Raw genomic sequence first — 22,726 nt, forward strand, 5'->3', positions numbered from 1 at the left:
ACTAACACGGTTGCCAATACAACGAATACATCTTTTTACATTGAAGAGACTCTTTGCATTGATGGTCATTATGTTAAGATGGTAAACATGAACTAAAATTTCCTTCTGAGCTCCTGATACCGCTAACCACAAGAACGCAGAACCAAAGGGCAAAATCTAGTTTCACTAACAAAAACTTTGACTCTCTATTACCTTTTGTGAAGGATGAGGTGGGAAATGGTGGACGTTTCTTTGTCAATACTATGTGATACATACAGAGTTGAATGGGGTTGACAGAGAAGGTAAGTGCTCGATGAGGAAGACAGTCATGTTGTCAAGGTAAGCGTCAGGTTTCCTTTTTTCATAACCAGGACTAAAAATACATCCTTCCACCCTCTGTCACCTTTCCCTTCACACCTCCACATGCCCACACTCTTTCAGAAGTCCTCTTCTACGATAATCACCTCCTACTCATTGCACATTATCATGGGGAGTTCGCCATTCTCACCACTTACAGCCACTTAAATACAATAGCCAGATGGAGAGAGGTGATAGTTATGAGAATATGTGTAAATGTGTGGGGAAAGTGAAGTAAAGTAGTTGTGAAACAGTAATTTAGAACAGGAAGGCCAGGTGTAAAAATGGCTTTGGTATCCTGAGAAGGGCACAGTGCAAAATGACCGGAAGTTTTTCCCCCTGTCGGGGAGGATAAGGGTTGGAACGTCTGGCCAGGGGACTGGTCTGCAGGGATGAGGACACATGAGACAGTGATTAACTGCGGGTAGCAGAGGTTGATTTTAAGTCATGTAACCTTGTCATCTGTAATGGAACCCCTGGGGGCTAGCATGTCTTCACTGAGATCTAATACCACAGACAGACCCCATACCCCGAGCTCTACCACCACCATCCATCCAGCACCCCTCTGCAGCCTGCAGGGAGTTTAAAATAGATCCATTCAGAAATGTCCTTGTAAAAGGGGGGTCCATCATTTTCCCTCCTTCCTGCCAGAACTGCTGATATTCTAAAAGCATAACTTGGGGCTGAGGCAAGGTCAGACACAGCTTCGGTGGTAGAATGATGAGATTCAACCTAGCCCAAGTGATACCATCAAAAAAACAGAGGGGTCTACACTTATTTTCTTTATTGGATCAACTATTTTACTAAACATTGCAGGAGTCCTACATTCTGATGGCTGAGCTCTCTGTGATTCACTGTCATTACCAAATCATACTAGTCAGACTTTATGCTCAGCTTTTGAGTCAATGCATTCAGGGCTTTTTCTTCAGTCAGTCAGAGTTGTGCCATGTAGCTGAAGGGATGTTTTACAGTCACTATCTAAAAGTTCAATGGCAGCTTTCAAACGACGTGATAACATCGCAGAAGAATTGCACTTATTACAGCAATCACTTTTTTTTTTATCCAAATAAAGCAGTGTATCAAAGTCAAAGTTTCAGTTCAAAAGATTACGGCTGATGTGCTAATCTGGAACTTCAAGCCAAATTTCTTGTCAGTCTGTTAATGTGAAACAAGATCAAATGCTTGAGTTCAAGATAACTTGTCCTTTAGATATAGTGGTTGGAGTAACCACTTATCAGACCTAAATGTTGAAATAAAAATTGAAAAATCCTTTTTAGGTCATATTTTTTAAAAGTGCTTATTCACTTGGCTTTTTTTATTTCTTTCTTCTGGGCTTGAGGGTTAAGCTTCATTCAAGGAGATTATCTTTCCACCGTCATCTGCTGTAATTTCCTGTGTAAACAGTTCTGCTAGAATAAGCTTACTCTCAGATGCTTGCTGACATTACCTGCTGCGTGGGAGATGATTACAGATCGCTATTGGGCTAAACAGCCCTGGTGGTGCAGAGGCGAAGGAACTTCACGACACCCTATTTTTATGGTGGATTTGTGAGTGCTACAGTGTCAGGCTCAAAGAGAGAGACCAAAAGGGAACAGTAGCAGAGTGTGCTGTGATAAATATGTGTGGGCAGAGAGGCAGCAGACTTCTCTCACTGAAGGGCATCTGCATTCTGTGTACTTAATGGTCCGTACAAATGTCTCCATAAGTCATTAATACTTATCTTTGAAGGCATTAGGATGATTTAAGAATAAAGGAAATAAACCTCCAGCAAGGGATGAAAAACATGACAGCATGGAATGTGGCTTACATTTGGAGCTTTGCACGCTAGATGAGTTGCCGACATTCTGGAAGCACTTGACTCAAGTGTACCTCAGTGGGATTTTAATTTCAGATAAAAGTGCTGTTATCCTTGCTAAGTCTAAGTAGGCCTTTAGCAAAGTTGTTAATGAATGTCTTTTAAAAGAGCCTTACCATTTGACTTTTTGAAGGGGAGCAATAATCACTAATTGTTGTCAGAGAGATGTCTAAGAACCCCACAGAGAGTGAAATTAAGAAAATGTGCCATAATGGATTAATTTAAAGATGTTAGTGGTGTGAGGGGTAAAATCAATTAAAACAACGGACATTTGAACCCCTGTCTTATCAAAATATTGGCCCCTTGCTGGTAGACCATGAGGTGACTTAATAACATTTTAAAAGTATTTCTCAAAATTCTATTATATCTGTATGTCCAGTATATCTGTATGTGTTGTTTTTTTTATATAAAACCAACTTACATTATCATTATTACCTTTTTTACCATGTTTGAAAAGGCTTTTTTCAAAAGTTTTTTTTAGCGTTATGTGATTCATACAATCCAAAAACATACCTTTTTGGTTGATTGGAGTCTCTAAATTGCTCGTAAGAGTGAATGTGAGTGATTGTCTGTGTGTTGCCCTGCAATGGACTCTTGCCCTGTCCAGGGTGTACCCCCGCCTAACACCAAATGAGAGCTGAAGATGGGAACCAGCAAACCCCTGTGACCCTGAAAAAAGAAGCAAGTGAGTCATAAAATAGATGGATGCATGATTCAAGCTGTTTAAAGGCTTAAATGGCTCATGCTAAAAGAAGCTCTAAAATAAGCACTATGTATGACAGTATGGAATCACGTTGCACGTTGTGTGGAAAAAACAACAACTCTCAATTAGTTTCCATGGTCAGACAAATATCACAATCTTTTTGAGCCCCTTAAAACTGATATCCGGAGTTTCTGAGAAAAGTCTCGATGTCCCGCCCTCAACAGCTCCACTTCCTCCCACTGCCTCTGCCAATCTACCAGAAGCCACGCCTCTGCTTTTCTGCACACGCATCACGGAACATAACAATGTTGCATCAGGTCGCCTTGATATACTGTAGGTCTATGGGTCAGGTAAGACCCAAAATCATATTTACCTGTTTGCTGTTTCCGTGCACAGTTCCGCATTGACTTTGATTGACAGTCTCAAAAACAGGAAGTTGAAGCCTATTGGCTGGGCGATCACAGCGCTCGTTTCCATTTGTATAGGGGTCTATAGGATGAAGGCGGGACTTATATACATTGATGTATATGAATGAACACCGACAGTAGACCATAGTAAAAGACTAGTTAGGTATTTTTTCACATTTCAAAAGAATGATACATAAACATAGATTTCTCAGAAACTCCAGATTTTAGCTTTAAATAAAAAGTTTTAAAAACAATTCTTCATCCGAAGCATCATGCTAACATGGATAAGTCGACTAAACACTACCTTGATGAAACTTTTAATACAGTGCAGTGCTCAGTGAAGCCTGCAGATACATAAACGACACCAAACAATACATAGGACTAAAAAGGTTGGTTAATTCTGCTTTAGTATAGAAGGAGTTTGTTTTCAACCAATGAATCATTGCACAAAACTAAAAAATGTCTGATCTGAACTTTCTTTTCTCAGTCTATGGTTTGCAATTAGTAATTATCGGAACTACTCCACACATTTCTGTTGGAAAGAAGTAATTCGTTTTGGTTACATTCTTCACTTATCCAACCTATATTTTACTTGGTTCTGTGAGCGAGAGAAGACTTTAAGCAATCAAACAGCCATCCACCATCATGGCCACCTCCAATTTTCACCATTGGCATTTTGCAAACTTTAGGAAGTGCTGTCCTCATCTGATGAGTTGTGTTTTTAGATGATCTGCTCGTAAGAGCTTTTCAAGCCCTGCTGACATGTTACTTAATGTTTTGTGATTAACCTTTGGTGGACAGGCAGAGTAGATGTGTGCTGAACTCACTTTCCTAATTATTGCTCTTTAAGGGGAGTGAAGCAGATTTATAGCCATCAAGAGGAGAGCGATGTATCCCGACAATTAGACCAAGTACTGGAATTAAAATGACAATATGTAATCTTAATCACCTTAACACATCAGTTTAAAGGAAAACGTATTATCAGCAATGTCAAGGCTCCGAGGAAATAAATAATGGACTATCCCTCAACTCATGCTTTTACCCCCTTTCCTATTTCCTTGTTCAGTCATTTCTTATTTTTTTCAAACAGGTTATTTTCAGTAACTCCCTTGCACTCACTCCATTTCACTCTTTCGTGTCTTTGTTTCGCACTAGCACGAGTGGTCCTCTCTCCTCTTCTCACTGCTGATATCTTGCTTGGCAGCGATTTCTATTTTCTAAGAAGAAGAATCATTTCCCATGGAAAAGTATTCAGCCTTACTGCCATCCTTATTTTGCACTATTTTAAGCTGTGATCAGTCTGATGACATCTCGCCCGTTCCCACTTTTGTCAATTGCTAGCTTTCAAGAGCCTGTCTAGACCTAAGCCGGTTTGATATCACAACTAATCATTCAATCATACAGTGGGAGAGAAAACATTTAAGAAAAACCTTTACTTGAGAGTTTTTTCGGTTATTCAAGTAAAAACAGAAAACACTTTTCTTTGTAGATCAGGCAGTTTTACCAGTTCTTTACTTCTGTTTGTTTGCTTTGATTATCTGCATTTTTTTTGGTCAAATAGCATTTGTTCATTCAAATTTGTCCAATGCATGTGTAACATTAAAACATAGTTGTATTAAAATGGACTTAGTAGACCTTTACTATAATGACATTTGGAGACTCGCAAAGATGGGAATATTTGACCTTTGTTGAAAAGCAACAATAAAAGTGAAATGACAAGCCTTCACTTTGGTTAAGTTTGCACACAAAAAAAATGAAAATCCATGCATTTTTTGTTCTTTAAGAAAATGAATTTGACTTTGAATATGGGTAACGATGCGTTAGAAACTTGTTTACCTGCCTCAACTATATTTAAATTCTCATTCCAAAGATCTAAAACGGTGGTTGACATTATACAATTTTATTTTCAACATTGCATACTTTCTGCACGACTACGTTAAGGCAAAACTGAAAGCTTGTCTACATTTGATATATTATCCCTAAATATAACTCTGTTCACAGTGCCTTAATGTTTGACACATTTTTCCTGCAAAATTAAAACATGCCACCTTTATTCAGTCTAAACTTCTGCAGCTGACAGATTTCAACCAAACGCATGCAGAGAAAAGCAATAGTAAAATAATTTTGTCCTATGAATGCAGGCTGACCACTAGCAGGATAATAGATTATGCTTTTGATCTATAGTTACATTTTAACATTGACACAAATTGCTTCATTAGGAAACTGTCTCCTGGTATATCTTGTTTAAACTCATAATCAGGGTCCCAGTCATAGTGTATTACTGTATTAGTACTAACAGGGGTGTTTCTAGACCCCCTGGGGGCCCTAGGCAAGAAGGACTATGTGGCCTCCCGGCTCCAGAATGATGATGAATGAAGTCCAGGATGACGAATCAGTAATACTTTATTCAATAATCAACATTAAAAATAAACAATACCTAACATAACTATCTAAACTGAATGCAAACTTTACGCACAATATATAAATGCCAGAAAAACACACAAAACTGAAATGTGCAAAATTTTAAGTATGATAAAAATGCAATCAAGCAAAAATACAAGGAATTGAAGTGGAAAGTCTGTGACACCTTGGCCTTATATCTACTGTATAATATTTAATGAACATTAATTTGCAGTAACAACTTTAATGCTTCATGTTAACATTATTTAATGTAATATTTAGGCTATAGCAGAAAATGTATGGATATATTGCTATATTACTAAATTATCTTTCAATTCTAAGAACAAATTAGCCACAGTCTAGACTAAACTGACAGCAGGATTGATGCTGGTATCAGTTTTACCATTTGACAACAAATACTTTATTCTGGGAGAAAATATCATTGGCAGCAAAGGACTAACTTATTATGTGGCTATTAATGTACAGTATGTACACAGCCATTGACAACAAGACTTATGACATACTGTGTAAGCCAAGCTGGACTACTTCTTAAAATAAAGCTGCTAAAGTTGGTGTAAAGTAAAAATAAATATGTTACTAAGTTTGTCATACTACAGAAGTTTGTTTTTAGCCACACTGTCAAATTTGAGGGATTAATAAAATACATATATGTACACTTAGACTATTTTTAGGGGAAAATGGCTGAAATAACTTTACACAGACTTAAATGTGTAGTGAACATTTCTGGTGCTTTGACAAACTTCTTTATAATGTAACACATAGCTTCTTTTCATCTTCTTCTTGGTTTTTTTTTTTTCCAACAAGGATTGCACGTTGATGCAGGGTAGAAGTGGGGCTCCATTAGGAAGGTTCCTGACGTGTTATTGTAATGTGTCCGGGGGATTCAAATTTTGTCACTGTTATCTGCCGTCTGTCGGGGCCCCTGCTAGCAACAAGCCACTGACTATTCAGAAAGGGCCCCGTGCAGGGGGATTTTCAATGTGCTGTTGTTGCAGCATTTCAAAGCAGTTACATTATTTTGTCATTGAAATTGACTAATGTTAGCCATCCCTCGGGGCCCTAGGGAATTGCCTGTGTTGCCTATCTCGTTGCTGCACCTCTGAATACTAAATTGACATAAATATGACTGCAATTTATACATCATAACTAAACCAAACCAAAACACACATGCACAAGCTTTTATTGGGCTAACTGTGGGTATACCATTTTCCCAAGTTCAGCAAGTTTAGATAAGAAGTACATAGCTGTTTTCTTTCTCTTTTTTAATTTATTTTTTTAATCTAACATGCACTGTTTTTTTTCTCACAGATGTGTACATTTGGGCGTTGACATGCCCAGTAGTTGAAAAGACAATGCTTGCTCCTGTGAGGCAGGAGTACAAACCACTATTCCCCTGTGCTGCCCTGCATCACTACATAACCAGATCAAAATAAATATTTGTTCCTGTCTATCATAATCATTCTTTCTAGAAATAAGACTCCTTTATAATTAAACATTAACATTATTAGACATAAAATTCATTCTTCTTTTATCGTCATTTTTGATGTTTAATTTCACTCCTCCTTTCTGTGTTTTTTTTTTACACATCAGGGTCTAATCCTCTACTGTGACTACCGGGCCTCCACATTTGACATGTCTAGGCTTCCCAATCACAAGTTTGATGCTATGGACCATTTTGCAAAGTGCTTCCTGATATTACGGCTGGATGGCAGTCGTGTAGAGGGCGGTCTGTGTGGTGCAGAGGGGGATGGTCGAGGTTGGAGGGCGGTGCGAGTGGACCTGGTGTCACCACCTATGAAACAGTATGCCTTCACCCTCCTTGGCTGGACTGGGTCAAAGGTACGACAGGCACATGACAAACACCATTTTTGATGCAATGAGGGCATCGTCAAAGGTGCAATATGTTCATGCTTGTTAATTTTTAAATTCCTACAGTTATTCTGCAATTACGGACTTATAAACATCTCATGTCATCACATGTGCAAAGACATTTGCCCTTTAAGTTCTGACTACACAGTTACTTTATAACATTAGACCCAGGGCTGCCAGTTAACTCTAGTGATGTCAAAAAAGGCAGTAGTGCCTCAATTCATTCACACTATGTTGCTTCTGTCAATCACAGTCGACCAGTTACATCAGCACAGTCATGTGGTGAGATGTCAACTTGTTTGTGACATATTGCCGCACACCATCATGCTATTTACAGGAACAGCCAAAGATGATAATTGAAGAGAAAAAATTGATAAATGCTCAACAGCAGACATTCAATGCAACAGTTTACAGCCCACTAGAGCCATACTAACCATAAATAGGATACAAAGAAAATTGCTAGAAAGTAATACAGTGTTTGACTAAGTTGTTTTTTTAAAAAAATCAGACTAGAGAACTAACGTATGGAATGGTTTTTAGGTCACTTTGGGCTTGTTACACTAAAAAATAAAACAAAAATAAAATAAAATAAAAGTAAATTCAATTTTCAAATTTTCTAAAAAAACGCATTTTTAATGTAAAGTACAAAAAAAAAAAAAAACCTGCAAAATCCTTCAGTAAACTCCATTGTTGTATAATTTTTGATTAGCAAAGAAAATTACATTTTTGTAATAATATTTACTGGTACAGGATCAGACAATCTAAAAAAACTCATCTTTCTCAGCAAACTTTCTAAACTGTAGTAATTAAATTCACTGCCATTTCTCATTTTCGTTGGACACAATGTTTATTAAAAAAAAAAATGCCAGAGGAAAAAAAAGTTAGTTTATTGGAAGAAACGAGGAAAACTTTAAAATCCAATAACTGTGCTCTTTGGTACTTTATACATAGGAGACTTTGAAGTAAGGAATGCATTTCGATTACAAGTTAGTTTCTTTACATTAATAAATACAAAAACATCTGCAGAAGCCCAAGCCTTGTATTTCTGCAACAAAAAATGTTAGATTTTGTAATCTATTATTTTTCCTTTTTTAAAAAAAGCTCAGGAAAGAAGAACACATCTTAGGTTGATCATAATTACATAGTTTGATCACAAAGAGATAAATACATTTGTCTTCAATATAAAGTTTGTCGTGTCCCCCCAGGTGATGATGTGGATGATAAAAAAAAGGTGTAGTGTGGAAAAAAGTCCTCATTGAAACTGACTTGCAAAATAATACAAAGTTGATTAAAACAAGCAGAATCAAAAACCCAGGGCAGAGACAAAAACCCTGGGAGAACAAAGGAGGTCAAATCATGTTCTGAGGCAAAAACAGGAGAACTGGAGATATCAGTTCAATGAGAGCAAACGGGGTCAAATCATGCTCTGAAGAATCCAGCTCCTACAATCACATATATGGACTGACAAGAAATTCGAAACCCAACAGGTGGAGTCTAAGGCTTTTGCCTTAAGACAAAGAAAGGAAGCCACAAACTCCTATATATCAACAAATGAAGGCCGAAGTTAGACTGTTTATGTATACAGCTGTAAATGGAGGAACGACCAGCCTGGGAAAAGGCAACTTTCAAGGTTCACAAGTCAATAAACATCCCAACAGCAGAACAGCACAGAAATAACTGGCTTGGATTGTAAACCCCATATGTTTAAGGCCACCTTTTAAGTAAAAAGGTACATAGCATAAATGAATATCATATTAAGCAGTCAATACACCTCAGTTTTGTCTTAGATACAAATTTTTTTACATTAAATTCCCAATGTTGAATCCAAAAAGTTCTGAGTTCAAAAAGGAAAACCATTACTCTTTCAAAAGTGGCAAAATACATTCAAGTTTCTAATGATGTAAAAAAACACACACAAGAGTGGTATAAATATATATTTAATGATAATGTTTTTTTCCCACAGCAGTTTGAAAGAGACTTGAGAAGGTTTGCTCAAAAGGAGAGGCACATGCTTCTGGACAACCACGCTTTGTATGACAAAACCAAGGTAAAGCGCTACAGACTCACAGATTACACGATTACAATTACAAAATCATTATAAAAAAATGAAAAAGTTGGTGTTTTTCTTGACTGAGGTGAGTTCCTGCTTTAGTTGGAGAGCAATCCACAGCTCAATCTTTCAAAATATTTAGAATAAAAACTGAAAAACAGTGATTTTTTTTTTTTTTCTGTGGTCACATTCATTATTTAAGAACTATTTATATTTCTACTATATTTTTACTACATATCTGCAGTCAACAAACAAATCCTATTATTGGTATATTCAGGTATTCTAAGAATAACTTAGGAAACAAATGTTTAGAAACAACAACGCTTTTGCACATGGAATGAAAGATTTCTTTGGTCTTAACTTGGAATAATAAAATGTTCATATGAATAAAAACCTGCCAAACTGATAAAAATATGACATGTTATATATAGTTACTGAACTATAGGATAGCTCTTGTCCCTGATGTTCAATTCATTGTACTTGGCCATCATTGAGCATGTTAAGACAAAGTCATTGACAGTTATATGAGAAATTCAGTATGTTGCATCATTACTAATAGATTATATCAGAGTTGACACCAGATTTCAGGTCCTTGTCAATAGCTGAGTTTTCATTACAGATATTTCTAAATGTCGACAAAGTATAATTGCGCTTTGAACATGAAGGTTGTTTTGGGCAGGAGTCTCTTAACTCCCATGAAAGCTCTTTCGCAGAGATACTCAGAACTTCCTTAAAACAAGAAATGTCCCAGTCTCCTCGTCTATCTAAACGTAGCGTCATGTTTTCTTGGAGAGAAGTGGTCATGTGACCGGTGTTATCTGACCAGGTATGCCATGTGCTGTGATGTGTATTTGCGAAAAAGTGTTTCCGAAGCGCTTTTGTGACACATTTCATTATCGAACCATCTAAAATGTCCTCATCATGAAAGCATAGAAACTTTTTAGCTATACGTAAAATTCCGGTTTTGCACATTTCCAAGGGTAATAGAAACACAACTAATTACAGTCTGGTTTCTCTTTGGATCGAGAACTTCAATTTATATTGAGACTAATCACCAGGACCTTGGTGATGATCTTTTTCTTAAATAATATTAAAGCAACACTACCACATGATGGAACCTCCACCATGTTTTAAATCCATTTTCTTTATGGTCCTCATCTATAAACATGATTTTACTGCTGTAGTTTCAATTAATTTCTCAAAACTATACTAAAAGAATGTGCTTATTTTTTACACTTACTGTGCTATACATCTCTCCCCATTGCAATGAAATGTTCTTTCATTTATAACAGCGTCTTAGATGAGGCAAAATAAATGTACAGTGTTGGCCACTGCAAGATTTCTTCAACTTAGTCTGTGGCTCTCTCAAAAACTAATTTTAGTCTTTTCTCAAGGCATATTAAGGCTGAAAGTTTAATGCTCAGTATCATTCATGTATCAGATCATTTATGGACATTCAATAATCAAATCTATCTTGCTTTGAGTATTTATTTTTATTTGAGAATTTAACAGTAGTTGCTATACAATTACATGAATTGTACTAAAATTTAAACATATAATTGCATATTTGTTCCAACAAGTTCTTCAATTGAACTTAATTTGAGTAATGCAACAAAAACAAACCTCTTTGCTTCCACTCAACTTAAGCCATAGTGGTATATTTGAATTCTGTCTTTAACCTTATCTGAAAATGTTAAGCGCAATATGAATGTCACGTCTGAGTGATCTGAAAGTAGCAACAAAATGAGAACAACATTTTTAGTTATATGAGGTGGGTGGTGCTTGATGAAGATATGAGCTCCATTGTATTTTTCTGTAATGCACCTTATATCAATATAATAGGAAAACACTTTTAAAACAACTGGCTTTAAAAAAAACAAGTAGACTGCATTAAGAAGTCGTTATTTATTCTCTACATATTAAATAAAACACATACAGAGGCACTGATGAGCATGATGGAAGAATTCACATTCTGTTTTTTAACAACCAATTAATTATTTCCTTCCACGGTGTGAAAACTAATTAGGATTTTAAAGAGCAACTCTCGCCTCTGTTGGATTTATACACATAATTGGCTACAATGGAGGAAAAGCAGCAGGACAGTATGTTTTCATGGGATAACTGAGTGGGTCATACTGTGGTGTTAATAGCATGGTGCTAAGATTAGCTGGTTTATTTGATGAACAGTGCACACATGATATTTATGTTTTAATAGAACAAGTGAAGCTTAACACTCATTGGGATGTGTTTTGAAGGCTTAATATTTACATAATAATTATCTATGAAAATATTGTAACCGTGCAACCCAATCCTGGAATATGCAGGTGTCTCAATCTGGTAATACCCAGATTTTAGATCCATTGCAGAAAACTGTTTCGCTCCACTTAGTGCAGATAATGATTCTTCCAAGTTAGGAAGTGCATAAGCATCCTTGATGGTTTGAAGGTTTCATTTCCTGTAATCCACACATAACCTGATATCACCATTCTTCCTTTTGACCACTGCGATGGGTGACGAAGAGGGGAACTGTGATTCTCTAATAAAGCCAGCATCAAGGAGTGATTGCAGATGCCGTGTACGACTGCCTTATCTTGGGGATGCATTGGGCGTGGCCTTTGTTTAAAGGGCGCTTCATCCTTCAGTTTGATGTGATGTTTGACTTTTGTTGCATTACCAACGTCTAGGTCATGATGAGCGAAGACGTTATTCGAGTCTTCCATTCCTCAGGAAGTGGAGAATCTCCAAAATTGAAACTGAGGCTTGCCTTCATGTCACCTTGCTGTTGACTTGAGCAGTTAGCTGTCTGTGGTTGACATGAGTCATGAGTTTGTCTTTGATGAGCAATAGGATTATCTTGTTTTTGAATTATTATTATAACACAGTTAGGTGGGAGGACAACATCATGCCTGGTTTAATTTCATAATACAGCAGGAATCTTGTATGGTGAATGTGTTGGAAGTGTGACAAGGGAATTGTCAGTGAAGATGCTGCTAGGTATATATACATATACATATATATATATATATATATATATATATATTTATATATAAGGGCGACCGTGGCTCAGGTGGTAGTGGGTCGTCTTCTGATCGAGAGGTTGGGGGTTCGATCCCAGTACCTGACTATGTGTCGAAGTGTCCTTGGGCAAGACACTGAACCCTAAGTTGCTCCCAGTGGTCGACTAGTGCCTTGCATGGCAGTCCTGTCCCACTGGTGTGTGAATGTGAGAGTGAATGGGTGAATGCGCTGATATGTAAAGTGCTTTGAGACTGCTTCAGTGTGGTGATAAAGCGCTATATAAATCAACTCCATTTACCATTTAGGTAGAGAGTGTCTCGATTGCTACTGACATTAACGTACCCTTCCAGCTAGAGGTTAGATCGGGCCCAAAAAGTCCAGCCTGACCCGACCCTGGCCCACGGGCATGAAGCCTGACCTGACCCGAGCCTGACCCATTAACTCATTCGGTGCCAGCCAATTTGAGAATTTCTACCCCCTCAGTGCCAGCAGTTTTTGAGCATTTTGACTGATTTTTAAAGACCCATAGAATATTTTGTACGATGACAATCTGATTTTTGACACCAGATTCTGAAAGATTCTGAGAGATTAAAGTCTCTAATTTCATTATAAAAAATAATTTTGTTTCTAGCTTTTTTCGTTCTTCTGTAATCCGCAGTTGAATAAGGCAAGTTTCAGACAAATCGCCAGTTTGTGACAAAAAGCTGAGAAAAATGGCTTTTTATGAAAAAACCTATTAGTGACTTTGAAGCAATTTTTTTTTTTTTACTTTAGGGACACCTCAACATTGTTTCCTTCTATAAAACTACAAAAACAACACAGAGACCGGGCTTTTGATGGCAAAATTATTATCAATTTGCTATCTGGGTCAGAGTTGAATAGATTTCTTACTGTATTTTGGCATTCCTCCAAGTTTCTTCACCCGGTTGGTTGATGGTTTTATCTCACGATGGCAGCATTATCAACAATCCACTCAGGTCCGTACATGTTCTGTGTTAGTATGTGGAGCTGTGAGCTGCTGGATACTTTATAATATTACTTCGTAGCACCATAATCTTCCTCGTCCCTGCTTCTTCCTCCTTAGTTAATGGTAGAATCAGTGGCTAATCTCACATCTAAAGGTGCGCTACTGCAACCTTCAGGGCACAGTTGGTCACAACATCACACTACAGCTTAGATATTGATGAGGGACCACCGCCAGGGTGTATTCTAGTAATCCCCACGAAAAAACGTAATTGACGCAAAAGTATGTCAATGGCAATGAATGAGTTAACTTAAATTGTAGGCCCAAGCCCAAAGCAAATTTTATTATTTTATTGAACATATTGCAGCCGGTAGATTAGTAGCGCGGTGCCTCGCATAGCGAGGGGGGAGAGAGGGGGGGCGCGCACACACCCACTGCAGCTTGAAAGGTATTGTAATGACGTGACAGTTTTACAAACTTTAATGGAGGTTGTAGTAACACGCCAAAAATAAACAATCAAACAAACTAAGAATCATCTTACACCATCATACATTCACACTACCGTGGGAACAGAATTGTTCACTAGTCTTTTTCCCGCTTACGCCTGCCCTTTCCTCAGCCTCCCAGCCAATCAACACTCAGAACACATGTAAACAAAGACACATTGGCAGAGAAAGCTGCACGTAACCATGATGCCTTATAGGCCATGGGAAATCTCAGCATCAGTTAACCACTGAATACATACAAGTGGAACATAACCAGAACATAGAACCCAGTCCATTACAGCATTGCAGACCAGACCTGGCGGCCCGTGCGTGGAGCGCAGACCTGACTGTTCCCTGCGCTTCATCAGCAAGTAAATAATAATTAAAAATAATATAATAGCAAATAATATTCAGTGAATGTGAACCCTGAACAATAAAACACAATTTCGTCAATATCCCGTCCCACTACTAGCAGAAATCACTTTAGAAATGATTCCACAACAATACAGAGGTGTTATCTGTTTATTAAAAAATAATATTAATGTAATTGAAAAAAAGTTAAAAATGAAGCCCGACAGCTGAGCGGGAAAATGAGGCCCAAGCCCGGCCCGAACTCTACTTCCAGCACAACTTTCTGGCCTGCTGGTACAACATTTTGCTTTTGATTACTCAATTTGACAAAACCAAGTTGTCCTTTAGAGTTTTGTTTATGCCTGCGCTGCCAGGTTTTTATAACTTTCTGGTAGCTACAGTATGGTTTAGTCTGTTCTTCACAGAACTGCTCGAGTCAAGTGTGTTTGTACCAATTAATACTAGAATGTCACTGTTAGAACGAACATCTGGGACAATCTAGGCAAGAGTTAGGATTTGAGGCTCAGACAAAATGAATTATTTTGGAAATTGCGCATTCAGTTGTACATAGCCTGTATACAGGACTGATTGGCCATTTGTTCCTTCGATTTCTAGGATGTCGCTTACTGGGTGAATGGTTTGATGTGATAAATGCTGGTTGTAGAAGGACTGAGACACAGTGGTAACCTGTGACCCTGTATCGAGCAACGAGTTACAGTCAACTCCATTAACTTTAATGTTAGCAGTGCTTTTGCTTCCAACAAGACCTTGAGGTATTTTCCTTGTTTGTGAAGCTCTGCGCTCTTTTAATGATGCTCTGGTTTCTGTTTTAAGCTTATTGGTGGGACTTATGCTTGTTCCTATTTGTCCCTCAACAGGAACAACTCCTAGTTTAAAGCAGAAACGTCACTGGGAGAGTTTATTTTGTCTCAAGCTTGTTGCTTTTTTTTGAGCTCGTTCCTCCTGGCTTCGACTAATATGGGATTTGGAGGATTGCTGCATCCACTTGCAAGATGTCCATCTTCACCGCATTGAAAACAATATCAAGGTCTTGGTTTTCTGGCCCCAGGGATGTGGCTGGCGGCTGCTTCTCAGCAGATACTTTATTTTTTGGCTTACTTCTTTTATTTGCTTCTTTTTTGGTGTCAGGTTTTCTTTCTTTGATTTGCAAGAGAGTTGCAATCTGGGCTTAAAGAACAACAAGTTGATTTTGGATTTCTGTTATTTTTCCAGGTGGGTTGCTGTCTGGCTTTGGTAAGTTACATAGGTCATTTACAGGGAAAAAAAACATCATGTGCTTAAGACTGAACTCTAGTTTTGGTACAACCCAAGTGTTGTCTCATTCTGTTAGCTTTGGCCACCTGTTTGTCTTCTTCAGTCTGTAGAAGCAATAAAAGTCATGAGAAAGCATGTGGATCGTTCTGCTTCAGTGTGTTATTCCAGCACCCTCTGCAGAACTGTTTAAGTAGCTGTTTGTCTGCCTCATCTGCACTCATGGCCTTTTTACGCACAACTGTAGTAGGAGATGTTTGCAGTCTTTGAAGATAAGTAGATGGTTTCTGCCCTGAGTTCTGGTGAGTATTCAGGAATTTTGCGAATAACTCATCTCCATCTTCAACAGTTGCATATGTGGCTTGAACCCTTAGAGCTTCACCATTTTAGTCACCGGAGGTAGAAGGCCTTTGTAGTTGGAACAAGTGACCTTTCCTGAAGAAGACCTCAGTTTAACAGGTAAGTAGAACTAAGATACAATATCTGTGCTTTTCACGATATGTTCGACTACTACTCGCTGCACTTCAGGTGTGCTGAACTGATCAGAAGGTAAGTTAAAGTAAGGCTTGGACTCTCCAGTATGAGGCGCAGTGTCGTTAGGGGTTAACTTTGGTGCTGCTGGGGAAGTGTTTAATGCCATTTGAGTTGGAATCAAGTGCTCTAGCAGTGTCAGAAAGGGTGACTGAATTTTAATTTGATCTTGGAATAGGTGGTGGGGCAAAAAATGTCTTATTTTCTTCCACAAAGGTCTGTTCTGTAATTTAGTTTATCTTCGTCAAAACAACCAGCAAATTTCCAAAATCTAAATTAAACTCACAATTAAATAGAAATGTCAAATCAAAAGCAATACGGTAATTACAGAGTTATCCTTGCTCCTATGCTGGCACGCTAAGTTTTTCTATCCGTGCACCCCAATCCTGGAATATGCAGGTGTCTCTAGGTTTGAGCAAGGTTTGGATTCACTAATAATTAACAAGTGTAAACCACAATTGTATGAAAAATAACAAACTGGGACCGTAGGAAGAAATAGTCTTCTATACTGTAATTTCCGGACTATAAGCCGCAACTTTTTTCTCACGTTTTGAACCCTGCGGCTTAAACAATGACGCGGCTAAATTGTGGATTTTTCCCGGTATTATAAGCTTCATGCACCACAAAATTGAGCTCAGTCACATTAGATCAGGTGGAACAATGAAATTGTTAACATTAAATAATTCTTGCTCGCACTGAATCATTCTGATCACTCATTTTGTCATGATGCACACTCCCTCATCATAGCAACGACGCGGAGAAATGTTGTCAGAGAGAGAGAGAGAGAAAGCACCCGCTGCAGCAGCAGCGTGGATGAATTAAAAGTCAGCCAGTTTGTAATAGAAGGATAAACAGCATAAAGTTGTTAAATCACCAGGTTCAGGATTGATCGGTGCTCTGGACTCTGAGGCTGATGGAGACGCTTCCGTAAGGAGGACGGACAGACGGAGCGGTCTGTCTACAGTAAAAGTCAGCCAGTTTGTAATAGTATACCAGCATGAAGTTGCTAAATCACTATGTTTGATTTGTTCAGAAGCGATCTCGTCCGCATTCTGACTCAGAGTCCGACTCGCTGTGATCGCGCCGTGGTAGTTCACGTTAAGAAGAGTGGATGAAGCTGTGTATCAGTCTGGTTCCAGTAAAAAGTGACCATAAAAAGCTGTAAATGGACTGATATGTAGACTCGGGCAGTGAGGAGGAGACTTCATGTAGTAAAGGAAACTTATCAGTTGAAACACGGACATTTCCTGCACCCTAACTTGAGTACAGCAGCCCACCTACATGCCCATTCTGATTGGCTGAGTTGTCTGAAGGGCACCCTCCCCAGCCAATAGAGTGTGGCCTAAGTTAGGCTGCGGCATTTGTATGGATTTTTCTTAGAAAATTGCCAAATTATTTTAATGCAGTCAATGAAACAGTTATAGTTTATAGCCCGGAAATTACGGTATATTAAATATTCGCACTTGAGGTGCTTTGAAGTCAGAGTTTGAGTCAATGTCAGTAATGTCAAAAAATAAAATATCTTTGGAGTGCACTCGAAAAAAAAAAAGAAGAATCCGGATCGGTTTGAATCAAAACCTACAATGTGGCACACAGTCCGTCTGGCCTTTTTAGTGGGATTCAAGAAGTCGATTTTTTCCTGGGATCAAGCTGGGAGGCTCGCCATCTCGTGGATCTTCTGGACTAGTTCGCTGGGTCCCATGGACTATTACAAAAAAGACTTGACCGATTCAAATCCACATCACCACCAAATGACGTCACGGCTCACGGTCCGACACAATAGCGGAGCAAATCAATTCCAACACCAAACTAGGATCAGGACTCCCAAGGCAGTCAGTTCAGCAGCATCAGCAGAACTGAGTGAATATTGTGGCAGTGAAGTGATATCTTTTTTCAATAAAAATATGTATCTGCTGGTCAAACGTGGCTTCTCTAACACGAGAGAAAGCTAACTACACCTGAGCATACACGTTTTCTAAGGCTGATCTGATTGGCTGTTTGTTCTGGGGTGATATGTCAAATGATGCATTCAGTGCAATCAGATTTTTTACACTTTCAGCCTAATCATAATTTAAACAAATAAACTAATCTTTTTTTTAAATATATAATTTTAGATCCACTTTATTTTTAATAATCTTTGGATTCATTTATCTCTAGCTAATAGATTTATGATCATAATAATATTATAATTTTATTTAATACAATCAATTTTTAACCATGGTAACAATAGATAAAGTTGTTTCATTCATATGTCCAACAGTATTTTTCTTTTAAAGGATTATAAGTGGAAAACCAGTTAATTTTGAATAGAAATTGACTGACCACAGTGGTTACTGAGGTAAACATTTTTGTTTGTAAAAATAAAAACAAACATGAACGTAGCAGCTTCCACTTACCCCACGTAATCAAGTATCCATGCAGGGAAGAAATTTTGTGCTCTTTGTTTGATCTTAGTAAATGAGCCCTTATGGATCGGGCAGAACATATTTATGTCACATATTGTATGTCTTCATAATCAAGATTTGGGAAAAGTGACTAATTAGTGAGATTCTTCTTATTATTTTTTATTTATTGAACAGCTGGTAGTTTTCTTTTATATTGGAGAGAAGTGGTGACATCTCATTCTCATCACTAAATCCTTTAGTTTCCAGAGATGCATCTTTAATTCTTGAATCAGTTTATTTACTGTTTTCATGTTTTTATTCTGCCTTGTATTTTTTGGATTTAATTTGGGCCTTACACATCATTCATTGCTTGCAACAAGCTTGATGTATGAATGAATAAGGAATGCATCCTCAACCTCCCTGGTAGTAAATGACTTTATTTCTATAGAATACAGGCAAGCAAACACTCTCTGCATGAACAGATCTAGGCACAAACATCTACCAATTTATACTGGTGTAAAAATGGCACTTACTCGGGCTAAGCCTTTCTTTATGAGCCAGACTGTTTTTTCTGGGTCCTATTCAGAGTCCAGAAGGTTTGTTTGGATAATAGGACTTAGTCTTTCAATAGCTTATTGCTCGTCATTTCCTTGTCAGAATTACTCTGTAATCATTTTTTCCCCTGAAAGGAGTGAATGATTGAAATAATTGTGGTAAATGTTTCCATTTTTTCCAGGATGGGCCAGTAAGTGTCCAAAATTGGCTGTTTTTGAGTTTCAAGGTCATCTCACAGCTTTACAGAATGCATTCAGACAGAACTGTACAATGGTGTAACCCGTTTTTTCATTCTGCGCTCCGCAACACAGCTTTAATTAACATAATGAAGATCCATTAACTGTCTGTCTAGGCGCCTTTCCATGACACCGATTCCCTCTTTCTGCTCTGGTGTTGCTTTAGGTAGGACAAAGGCACACTCTCTCCATTCTGAAACTTATTGTCTTAACATTTGACCATATGGCCAGTGTTGTAATGGTGATGTCTTTTCTGTGTCTTCTCTCATTGGCCAGAAGTTTTGGAAATATCTTGTGATGCTTATATGACTGATGTCAAAGAGACAATAGCATAGCGACGACTAGCATCTGATTAGAAGAAAAATGTCTGCTTAAGGACCCAAAGGCGGTCATTTGTAGGACTTTAATCTTGTCGGTTTCTGAGAGTCTCTCAGTGGACATGAGCTGGTTTTATTATAAACTGCTTAAAAAGGACTACAGGGCAGTATTCAACTAATGATCTTGTTCAATTAAGAACAGGCTCAGGGGAAAATCACATATCACTGAGGTATTAGAGTTCACAACTGTCTGACAGAAACAAAAATATGTCTGAGCTCATAAAAACAAAAATGGCTCCAGTTTCATAAGTGGAATAAGATTTAGTTTTTTTTTCTATACAGTTGACAGTCTTTCTCAGAAACAGCTTAGAGGGCATTGAAGGAGAACAACTGCCAGCAAACCCCAAGAAAAGAAGGTCTCTCTCTAAAAGAATTTTAGAGCTGAAAGTGATGTTAAATACATTTTGTGAATGGGTTCCCAGCCCCAATGGTAGATATTAGTCATTTTCATAGAAAAGAAAAGTTTTCGATAGGTTGAAAATAGGAATACACCGAAATGAAAATTTGTGGTCGAAGTCAAATAAAATATAAACGCTTGGCCGAATACCGAATACCAAAAATCGAATGCGGTTGTTAAGTTTTTCACTATTTTTTTTAATAGTGCATAAATAGCCTAGAATACATTTTTAGACATGTTTTTTTAAAGAAAGTAAATGTTTATTGAATATTCTGACATTTTTTATATATTCCAGTAGCCTTTGCTTTTCAAAAAAAGCACAACAAAGTTTTTCATTTATATTAGCCCTTCAAATAAAACAAAACATGCAAAAAATTCTTGTCATGAAGGTGTTGCTACAGTTTCCAACTTTTACGCAGTGAAGGAGAGCGGTAAGTGGAAAGGAGAACGTCTGGCTGTGTTTGTATGCGGAAAGGAGGAGCTGTTGTTGCTGCTGCACAACGCACACACACTTTTCCGACTCAAAATCACTGCACGTTGTTTGATTGCGTCAAACGCTACTATTCGGCCTTGCTTTTAACTCATTCCACCGAAGGCCAAATGTGGTTTTTTCTTTTGCAAAATTCGGCTGAATATTTCCGGCCACCGAATATTTTGTGCATCCCTAGTTGAAAATATGCTTATGAATTTTTTTTTGAAGGACTCTGACAGATACCAAAAACCACATAGCTGCTGAAAATCTAACAAAAAAAGGTCATGGAAAAATAGTCTCACAGAATACTATACGTGCAGGGTTATTGTTATGTACCACATACTATATGCTTGAATGTAATTTGGACTGCCTAAAACATAAACAAATTTCAGTCCAAATTTCCCATGCCAGCTTTGCTTTCTGACAATTTCTCTTTAAATATGAAATTATTAAGTGGTAAATATAAAAATGGTTTAATATGATTTTACTGGTTCTTCACCGAGAGAAAAACACTAAAAATAAAACATGCCTGTAAGAAATAAAGCATATATTTCTATCTACTCTAGCTCATAAGATATTTCAAATCATTTTTGGCAGTTGAGTTTTTACTATATTATCTCCCTAAAGTAAGTTTAGATTTTAAGTTTACCAACTCAGGCTGTATGTAATGACCTAAAATCACAAATATTTAATAATATCATTGGCATAATGCATATGGTAAGGGAGACCTTCTCTTCTTATTTAAGCTTTCCTAAAAAAATAAAGCATAAAAAAATTAAACAAAAACAAAACAAAACAAAATCAGGAGTGCAGGAAGTTTAGGGAGTCATTTATACTTTCATATTCTTGTGAGATTTTTATATATTTGATTTGGTTGGTTTGGGTTTGAATACACTGCTAGCAATTTGTGACATCTAGTCGTCCTCTGAAAATACCCCGCTGACTTTTTTACCCCAGGCATTTACATCTGGCATCAGTGAAAGACCACCACTGTTGAATTTTAACTGAAGTGCCAGTCTTGGGCACCGGTGTGTGTGTGTGTGTTTGTGTGTGTGTGTGTCCTCTGCTGTAAGTCTGAAGGTTTGTGATAATTAATCTGTGTAGTTGGCTTGATGAATGAGGACAGGTGGAGGATTTCATCATGCCAGACAGACTGACTCCCTCCCTGGGCAGTGCAGATCCCTGACCCTGCCCCGACACCTTGGCAAAAAAACACATCTGTAAATGTAGCAAGATTTATCCTTGAAATTGTTTGTGTCTATTTGTGTATGCGATGTGTTGCCCAGCAGTGCAGCAGATACAAACAAAGCTGTTTTTGTTTTTTGGTTTTTTTTTATCAATAATCTAATTCATTTTCTTATTCAGATTTGCATACTTCCACTCTCTTCATGCAGATGTATACAAACCCATGTGTGTAGCAAGTGTGACATTCTTGCTGGGTAATTACTCTCTGTCATGAGTAGGAGTGTGATTAATGGAGATCTGGTCAAAAGGCATTGGGAGTGGACTCCCAGGCTTTGGTCCCAAGGCACAGGTAGAGATCTGAGGGGAGTTTTTTATACCCTGGGTCAAGACCCAGAGCTGGTGTATGGTGTAGAGGAAGGTGTCCTTAATTTTTTTTTTCTTCCTGCTTTAAAACATCTACATCTAATAAATGTATCATTATACAGTTAGCTGCTCTTATTATAATTAGTTGTGATGGAGCAGGGAGAAATATAAAATGTGCTGCTCAACAGCCCTCCAGGTCTAGTCATGGGTACTTTTTGTCAGGGACACAGCCCCCCGATCACCCTTCATTGATGTTGCTCACGCGATGAGCCTTAGTTATTGTTAAAGTCGGGACCCGCCCCCCAAGGGCCCCAGTCAGGCTGTCATACCGGTATGCGGCGAGCACAGCCCCGAGGCGGCAGCGGCGCAGACCCCGGCCCCGCATGGCACCGCCCAAGCAGGGGCCACCCCACGCAGCACCCGCAGGCATGCAAGGGTACGGCCCACACCGCCCACCCCGGAAGACCGACCCAGCCAGCTCGCCAAGCTCACCCG

General features: G+C 38.1%; 1 protein-coding gene across 1 annotated transcript in view; it reads left to right on the plus strand.

The window, feature by feature from the left end:
- Positions 1 to 22,726, plus strand: part of dntt (deoxynucleotidyltransferase, terminal) — a 114,162-nt gene that overhangs the window by 57,718 nt on the left and 33,718 nt on the right. Inside the window, exons 9-10 of the mRNA XM_028468999.1 lie at positions 7,313 to 7,561; positions 9,555 to 9,638. Of these exons, the coding sequence (XP_028324800.1) occupies positions 7,313 to 7,561; positions 9,555 to 9,638 (333 nt within the window). The remainder of the gene's footprint in view (positions 1 to 7,312; positions 7,562 to 9,554; positions 9,639 to 22,726) is intronic.

This window comes from Gouania willdenowi, chromosome 15 (assembly GCF_900634775.1).
Source record: "Gouania willdenowi chromosome 15, fGouWil2.1, whole genome shotgun sequence".
Classification (NCBI taxonomy): Eukaryota; Metazoa; Chordata; class Actinopteri; order Blenniiformes; family Gobiesocidae; genus Gouania; species Gouania willdenowi.